This window comes from Salminus brasiliensis, chromosome 20 (genome assembly GCF_030463535.1).
Source record: "Salminus brasiliensis chromosome 20, fSalBra1.hap2, whole genome shotgun sequence".
NCBI lineage: Eukaryota > Metazoa > Chordata > Actinopteri > Characiformes > Bryconidae > Salminus > Salminus brasiliensis.
In genome coordinates, this window is record NC_132897.1 from 1,552,936 (window position 1) to 1,562,588 (window position 9,653).

The window sequence follows — 9,653 nt, forward strand, 5'->3', positions numbered from 1 at the left end:
TCAGAGCTTCTTCAGCCGGGTCTTACGTTACTCTATAAACACCAACATCAACATCTACGGAACTGAAAGCTGGAGGACCCGGAACTACTTTCACCTCAGCAGAGCGAGTGGTATCACTCCGCACACTGGGATCGTGAAGTCCGCGTGGAGTAGCGCTACAAAGCAGGCTGTTAGAGGATAATAATGTAGATCTAATTTTAGCTGAATTGTGTAAATAAGGTCCATCAGCGCTGTTATAATAATATAATTTATATTATATAATTTATATTAATAAAATAACTTAATATTTTATACTTAATAATAATAATAATAAGTAAATATTTGGTTCATATTTACAGAAATGAAATTGGTGACCTGTGTTCGTTAGCATTGCATTCACTGCATTCATGTTTTGGCCTATTGACTGAATCTGGGGTCAGAGATCAATCATCATACTCCGTTTGTTCAATGTCCTATATGGACAAATGTATTGGGACACCTCTTAATCACTGAATTCAGGTGTCTATTCAGTCCCATTGACCCACAGGTGTATAAAATCAAGCCTCTGGTCCTGCAGTCTGCCTTTCTTCCACACATCAGTGAAAGAACGGGAGGTTCTGAAGAGCTCACTGAACTCCAGCGTGGTTCTGTATGTAATAGGAGACACCGCTGCACCAACAACAAGTCAGCTGGTGAACTTTAGACCTTCCCTCCTAGATCTTCCTCCATCAGCTGTGAGTGGTGTTATTACTGAACAGTGGAAGAGTTTAGGAGGAACAGCTCACAGAGAGCAGCTCAGACACCGAGTGTCTGTCAGACCACGTAAAGTTACAGAGCGGGGTCAGGGCCGAGTGCTGAGCTCAGAGCAGAGTGCAGAAAAGCCTCCAACTGACTCAATAACTGCAGAGCTCCAGACCTGCTGCTGCTGGTAGAGCTGTAGAGCTCCAGACCTGCTGCTGCTGGTAGAGCTGTAGAGCTCCAGACCTGCTGCTGCTGGTACAGCTGCAGAGCTCCAGACCTGCTGCTGCTGGTAGAGCTGCAGAGCTCCAGACCTGCTGCTGCTGGTAGAGCTGCAGAGCTCCAGACCTGCTGCTGCTGGTAGAGCTGTAGAGCTCCAGACCTGCTGCTGCTGGTAGAGCTGTAGAGCTCCAGACCTGCTGCTGCTGGTACAGCTGCAGAGCTCCAGACCTGCTGCTGCTGGTAGAGCTGTAGAGCTCCAGACCTGCTGCTGCTGGTACAGCTGCAGAGCTCCAGACCTGCTGCTGCTGGTAGAGCTGCAGAGCTCCAGACCTGCTGCTGCTGGTAGAGCTGCAGAGCTCCAGACCTGCTGCTGCTGGTAGAGCTGTAGAGCTCCAGACCTGCTGCTGCTGCTGCTGGTAGAGCTTAGAGTAAAGGAGGAATAGCTCCATATTAATAAAGCCTATGGGGTTGGAATGGGACGTCCCAAAAAAACAAAACATTTAAGTGCCTATAGGTGTCCAAATACTTTTGTCAGCATAGTGTACATTATATATTTTCATAAAAAAAAAACTTGCATCTCAAATAGTAACAGTATGTCAGATCTCCAAATGTTTTGATCTGACCGTGACCATCCTCGCTGCTCTCCTGCTAAAACCTTGTATCTCCATTTATGTCGTTTTTCACTTTTCTCCATAATGTGAATCTGGCAGTTGTTCTTTACAATGTATCAGAATTTCATGAAGAACGGACCAATAGAAATGCTCCGAAATGACCTGGATTCAAATCTTTTTACATTGACTTCCATTGAAGGTTAAGGAGGTTTTTTCCTTCTCCTGGACAGTTGACATTTCTGAGATACGAGGTTCTCAGAAATGAGATACAGAGACGATATACTCGGAGGTAAAGGGAAAACTGCAGATGACGAGTGAGACAGAAGAGGGTGTGACTGCGCTTTTTATAGGCCAAAACAATAAAAACAACAAACACAAAGGGAGTCCAAGCAGCTTTCGAGTTCCCTTCCCACCATAAAAATGAAGAGCGATGTTAAAAGGTGGTTTCTGATCATCCTGGTCGGTAAAAACACCTAAGGATTCTTAAGAAGAGCGAACCGACTGAGCCAATAATATGAAACTGATGCCTGCAACACACACAAACACACACACGATATTTAAGTAGTACACACATGAATAAACTTCCCGCCACCGAAAATCATCTGTTTAACTGTCGAGAGCGACCGGAGGAGGATCTGCTCCCCAACAACACAGCCGAACTGAGATATGATTTCATCCATGAAGAAAAGACAAACGGTACAGAAGAATGGGAGAACAGTCACTCTACCCAGGCTCCACCCACAAATGCCTTCCATAGCCACTGTTGCTTCTTTTGACACTGGAGACTGTAGCTCCGCCTCCTCAGTGTATATCACAATACCTACATTTAGAGCGTTATTAATATTCACCCTAATGAGAGACTGTAGCTCCGCCTCCTCAGTGTATATCACAATACCTACATTTAGAGCGTTATTAATATTCACCCTAATAAGAGACTGTAGCTCCGCCTCCTCAGTGTATATCACAATACCTACATTTAGAGCGTTATTAATATTTACCCTACATACACTGAGGTGGAGGGTGAATATTAATAACTCTAAATGTAGGTATTGTGATATACACTGAGGAGGCGGAGCTACAGTCTCTCAGTGTACACCTCGTTGTATATCACAGTCCTGCATGTAGAGCGTGTTAATATACACCCTAAAAAAAAAGCCGTAGCTATAAACGTGGTCCAGTCTTGACTGACTACACCACATTACACTACAGTAGAAGAAAGGAATTTGTGGGCGGAGTCTGGGAACTTCAGTTAAAAGCCCCCTAGCATGAAGCAAAGGGTGCAGAAGGGTCAGTCTGACAGGAAGAGAGCAGTAAGGGGGTGGTAGAGGTGGCTGTAGAGGCAGATTTGGGTCCAGGCTGGGGGGTCTTGCAGTGTCCCTCTCCTGCTGTTTCAGTTCTTTAGGATCAGCTCAAAGCACTGGGAAACGTACTGAGACACCTCCGGAGCCCGGCACCTTACTGAGAGCTGCAGAGAGAGAGAGAGAGAGAGAGAGAGAGAGACAGAGAGAGAGAGACATTAGAACATAACCTGGCATGTAGGTTAACCATTAGGGTTTACGGGTCTAGTCCTAAAACAGTCTGTTTGGGCTGTGAAGGGTGGTGGCGTCTAATCTCAGCGTTTCCCCACATCAGTGTTAACATTCAGTGTATATCACAATACCTACATTTAGAGCGTTATTAATATTCATCCTAATGAGAGACTGTAGCTCCGCCTCCTCAGTGTATATCACAATACCTACATTTAGAGCGTTATTAATATTCACCCTAATGAGAGACTGTAGCTCCTCCTCCTCAGTGTATATCACAATACCTACATTTAGAGCGTTATTAATATTCACCCTAATGAGAGACTGTAGCTCCTCCTCCTCAGTGTATATCACAATACCTACATTTAGAGCGTTATTAATATTCACCCTAATGAGAGACTGTAGCTCCTCCTCCTCAGTGTATATCACAATACCTACATTTAGAGCGTTATTAATATTCACCCTAATGAGAGACTGTAGCTCCTCCTCCTCAATGTATATCACAATACCTACATTTAGAGCGTTATTAATATTCACCCTAATGAGAGACTGTAGCTCCTCCTCCTCAGTGTATATCACAATACCTACATTTAGAGCGTTATTAATATTCACCCTAATGAGAGACTGTAGCTCCGCCTCCTCAGTGTATATCACAATACCTACATTTAGAGCGTTATTAATATTCACCCTAATGAGAGACTGTAGCTCCTCCTCCTCAGTGTATATCACAATACCTACATTTAGAGCGTTATTAATATTCACCCTAATGAGAGACTGTAGCTCCTCCTCCTCAGTGTATATCACAATACCTACATTTAGAGCGTCTAATTAAAGATTGATTCTGATTAACAGAAGAAAAGTCTATTGAATGGTTGATCAATACTGACCACTGATGACCAACACTGACTAGGATCAGGAAGCATGACCACTTAGGCTAACTAGCTCTGAACACACAGATATGGGAACTGCAGCCCAGTGCTGATGTACAGTAAGATATTAAAAATCCTGTTTACTGAAGAAGACCCTCATCTAGTTTATACAGACCAGAACCCAGAAGATCCTCTAATCTTAGACTCGACTAAACACATAATACTCTACTCTTCACCCAAGTCCTCTCAGAAGAGGAGGGTCTTCTGTCTGGGTTTGAGGACAGTGAGCGTTGGACTCTGCTGTTCGGACACCCAGGGGAAGTTCGTTCCACCACTTCGGTGCAGGACAGTAAAAAGTCTGGACGCTCGTCTTCCGTGGATCTTAAAGGATGGCGGGTCGAGCCGAGCCGTACTTGAAGCTGGAAGGGCTCTTGGTGCAGATCGGCTTTTGACCATCGCCATCAAGTACGGAGGGGCTGGCTGGTCCAGTCTTGGCTTTGTAGGCCAGAGTCAGGAGGTTGAGTCTGATTCTCTCCTTTTGTTCCCCCAGCCATCCTGAGCGTTCCTCCACACGCACATGAGGGACCGAGGGGGTGGAAGAGCGATGGGGATGCGATACTGGAGGCTGACTGAGGATGCTGGTTTCCATCAGCCAACAATGAGGTTTTTCATTCTGGTCATTAGAGGTCATCAGTCTATTCAAACTCCTAAACACATCAGAATGTTCTCTCCCCCCCCCCCCCCTTTCTTCATGAAGGGAGGACCATGGTCAGCACTAATACGTAAAACAGCCTGTGGAGTTCAAGCCAAGGAAACCCTCCCCGTGCCTCATCTCTCTGTGGACTTTCTCTAAGGGGAAAACGGTTCCAAATGGCTTAGCGGTCTACAGCCTGGGGGTCGCGAGGTCGAGCCATGCTGCTTCGCCATCAGCAGCCGGAGTCAGAGCGAGCACAATTGGCTGGGAAGAGGGCGCTCTCTCTAAAGCAGCGTTGGCCGGCACAGGCCTCTGTTAGCTGCTGTGGTGGAGCTGGGGACCCGGTGGCTGGCTTTGCATGTTTCGAAGGAGACAAGTGTGAAGTCCTTTCCCTTCTAGAGGCAGGAGCACTGCTAGTGCTAGAGTGTGTATATACACACACACACACACACACACACACACACACACACACACACACACACAAATAGGGGATTTATAACAGAGATTCATCCCTTTCTTTTCCCTTCCTCTCGCTCACAGTATGTTAATATGAACCAAAACTAAAAGTAATTTCTAATGAACGGATGGATGAAAAGATAGATGGACGGACAGACTGATAAATAGACGGATGGACGGATGGATGAATAGACAGATGGATGAAAAGATGGATGAAAAGATGGATGAAAAGATGGATGAATAGACGGATGAATAGACGGATGAATAGACGGACGGACGGATGGATGAATAGACGGATGGACGAAAAGATGGATGAAAATATGGATGGATGGATGGATGGAACGGACGAATAGATGAATAGATTGACAGATGGATGAATAGACGGACGGACGGATGGATGAATAGACGGACGGACGGATGGATGAATAGACGGACGGACGGATGAAAAGATGGATGGATGGATGGACGGACGGATGGATGAATAGACGGACGGACAGACGGACGGATGAATAGACGGACGGACGGATGGATGAATAGATAAATACATGAATGGTTGAATGGCTGAATGAATAGATGAATGTAGATAAAGATATAGAGGTCAGGATTTGTATTTAGTTTATAAAAAAATACTCTCCATATTTATACACACACACATACACATACACACACACACACACATACACACACACATACACACACACATACACACACACATACACACACCAGAGAAAGGAGAAGAATAAGAAATGAAGGAAAGAAGGAAAGACAGAGAAAGGAAGGAAAAAGAAAGGGATCACAAATGAATGGATAAGAAAGGACTAGAAAATCAGAGGAAGAAGATGTTAGAAATGTAAGAAAATAAGAAAGACAGAACAAAAAAAACAAAGCATTGATGGAGGGAATAAATAAAGAAACAGTTACGAATTTAGAACAAAAGAAAAGAAAGAAAACGGAGGAAAGGCGGAGGTATGAAACGACTGACGGAGTCTGACTGCAGCTGTCGGGGCGGCGTGGAGTCGTCCTCCTGCCGGTCTCGGCAATCAACCGCTTTAGCGGTCTGGTGTAGTGCAGCGGGGGCGCTTTATTGCTCGCCTGGTTGCCATAGGGACGTGTCAGAAGTTATGGAAAACATATTTCAAAGGCAAATGGGTAAACAGCACGGGTCGAGCGGGACCGTTAGAACCGGCAGCGGCACGGAGAGGAAACGCAACAGGGTTTCATTCCGGCTGCCTTTAACCAGCCATTAAATCAGAGAGGCCTGGATCACATCAGAGAGAGAGAGAGAGCGAGCGAGCGAGCGAGAGCGCTCTCCTACTGAGGGGCTCAATCCCAAAAAGTGGGAGGGCAAGCTGGGGTTGGCGTGGGGTTGCGTCAGCACCATTTAGCAGCCCCACTTGTCCAGATCAGCTTAGCTGTCCAGTCAGAAAACATCCATAGCTGGGGTGAATTGGCTACACTGACAGAGCGAAGACCCATATTTAGCCGGCTCCCCAGGTCCGATACAAGGGCTAACAGACGCCTGTGCTGACCAACGCCAGCTGTGATGTGAGGTGGAAGTGCCAGCAAGGCCAAATGTGCTCTCTTGGACTCTGGATGCTGATGGCAAACAAAACGACCTGGGATTTGACCCAGCGATCCCCTGGGTGTGCCTTAGTTGGCCAGACCACGCCGAGCCAGTCCTACGCAAATTCTGATGGCAATGTAATGACCACCTCACTGTGGAAGCTTCACCACGCCTGTAAGCCATTCAGCTGCTGGAGGTGGACCACCTTGATGAGAAACCATCAATTAAAGGAGAAATGATGCACATGTTGATCAGATCAGGTCATCCGGTCAAACAAACTGGGGACACATCCGGCCAAAGTGGATCCAGACACTATCCGGATATCCGGTCAGGTGCAAACTGGCTTGCAGACACATCTTGAAGGATGGTGGGTCAAGCCACGAGGCAGGGAGGGGCTGGTCCCTTTCTGGCTTTATGGGCGAGCCTCAAGGCTATAAATCTGATAGCCAATGAGGGGTGGACAGCAAAGGAGTCACATGACTGAACTCAGGAAGACAAGTGTGTCGAGTGGTGGTGCTGCTGCTGTGTTCTGGATCAATTGGCAGGAACAGCAGGACCAGCAGGACCAGCCAGAAGAGACTCGCAGCAGTCAAGTGTAGAGATGACCAGGGGCCGAACGACCACCTGGGTGACCTCTGGGATGGATTTCTCTGGATGTTGTAGAGCAGAAACCTGCAGAACACGAGCTGGGTTTGAGGAATAAGACTGGACAAATGTCTGATGTACCAGTTACGTCTGGACACCAGGATTCATGACCAAGCTGGAAGACCTGGGACGTAACCCTTATCCCGACCACAGGCAGAGTGGGTGGGTAGAGATGTCTCACCCTGCCTCATCTCTCCAGAACCCCAGCTGTACTTACTGAACACTTACGACTGTGGACAAGTCTTGCACTGGACCTGATCGCTGACAATGATGACCGGGACTAGCTGGAGGAGACTGGACACCTGGAGGACCTGGTTCCAGGACAAGAAACCTCTACTTCCAATCGCAGGACAATGCTTCAGATAGGTCCAAATCTCACAGGACCTGACAGGGCCCCGCTACGTCAACTCCCTGGCAAAGAAGGCCAGTCGGGGTCTTTACTGCCGCAGACACCTAAGGGACTTCACACTGCCCCTCAAGGTGGTGTGGAACTTCTACTGATTTGATTGGATTAACGGACAGCAGTTACCACCCTGGCTGGACTGACAGGGACTGCAGAACCGGACATGGTCCTGCCGCATCTACAGCCAGGCAAAGAAGGCTCGTCAGCGTCTCGGCCACTTTACAGGGACTTCATACTTCCCTCCAAGGTGTCGTGGAATCTCTACACCGGCACCACCAAATGAATCCTCATGGGGGAACATCACAGCCTGGTTTGGGAACAGCACCCAGCAGGATGGGCAGGTTCCCCAGATTTGTGTTCCTCAATTGGGTAATTCTAGCACTACTGCATTTACCTGCAAGACCTAGGCAAGGAAGGTGCGGTGAGCAGAGAAAAGGTCAAGCAGTGCGTGAAGGATGAGAGCATTCGCAGCGTTGCTCTACATGCACTGGAGTGAGCGCCATGCTTCAGCAGCAACTCTAGTGGTGTTAGCTCAACTGGCTTAGCGGGCCGGCCAGACACATTACAGCTCTGCTAGACCAAGGGTCATCAATTCCAGGCTGGAGTCCAGCTCCATTTACAAACTGCTGTTAGTGCAGAGAAACTGTGTAGGAATAAGACCGGCCAACTGGTCAATCCACAAACGTGATCTTTCTGAGCTACTGTTGGACAAGCAGAACATCAATAACACTCTAAATGAGGCGGAGCTACAGTCTCTCATTAGGGTGAATATTAATAACGCTCTAAATGTAGGTATTGTGATATACACTGAGGAGGCGGAGCTACAGTCTCTCATTAGGATGAATATTAATAACGCTCTAAATGTAGGTATTGTGATATACACTGAGGAGGAGGAGCTACAGTCTCTCATTAGGGTGAATATTAATAACGCTCTAAATGTAGGTATTGTGATATACACTGAGGAGGCGGAGCTACAGTCTCTCATTAGGGTGAATATTAATAACGCTCTAAATATAGGTACTGTGATATACACTGAGGAGGCGGGGCTAGTCTCTCATTAGGGTGAATATTAATGCTCTAAATGTAGGTATTGTGATATACACTGAGGAGGAGGAGCTACAGTCTGTCATTAGGGTGAATATTACTAACGCTCTAAATGTAGGTATTGTGATATACACTGAGGAGGCGGAGCTACAGTCTCTCATTAGGGTGAATATTAATAACGCTCTAAATGTAGGTATTGTGATATACACTGAGGAGGCGGAGCTACAGTCTCTCATTAGGGTGAATATTAATAACGCTCTAAATGTAGGTATTGTGATATACACTGAGGAGGCGGAGCTACAGTCTCTCATTAGGGTGAATATTAATAACGCTCTAAATGTAGGTATTGTGATATACACTGAGGAGGCGGAGCTACAGTCTCTCATTAGGGTGAATATTAATAACGCTCTAAATGTAGGTATTGTGATATACACTGAGGAGGCGGAGCTACAGTCTCTCATTAGGGTGAATATTAATAATGCTCTAAATGTAGGTATTGTGATATACACTGAGGAGGCGGAGCTACAGTCTCTCATTAGGGTGAATATTAATAACGCTCTAAATGTAGGTATTGTGATATACACTGAGGAGGCGGAGCTACAGTCTCTCATTAGGGTGAATATTAATAATGCTCTAAATGTAGGTATTGTGATATACACTGAGGAGGCGGAGCTACAGTCTCTCATTAGGGTGAATATTAATAACTCTAAATGTAGGTATTGTGATATACACTGAGGAGGCGGAGCTACAGTCTCTCATTAGGGGGAATATTAATAACGCTCTAAATGTAGGTATTGTGATATACACTGAGGAGGAGGAGCTACAGTCTGTCATTAGGGTGAATATTAATAACGCTCTAAATGTAGGTTTTGTGATATACACTAAGGAGGCGGAGCTACAGT

General features: G+C 46.4%; 1 protein-coding gene across 3 annotated transcripts in view; it reads right to left on the reverse strand.

Annotated features, from left to right (window-relative positions):
* Positions 1 to 1,875: 1,875 nt before the first annotated feature.
* The window catches only part of ap1b1 (adaptor related protein complex 1 subunit beta 1), a 44,930-nt gene continuing 37,152 nt past the window's right edge, over positions 1,876 to 9,653 (reverse strand). For all 3 annotated transcript variants that reach the window (XM_072664566.1, XM_072664565.1, XM_072664564.1), the window contains one exon: positions 1,876 to 3,015. In XM_072664566.1, the coding sequence (XP_072520667.1) occupies positions 2,941 to 3,015 (75 nt within the window). In that variant the 3' untranslated portion in view covers positions 1,876 to 2,940. The remainder of the gene's footprint in view (positions 3,016 to 9,653) is intronic.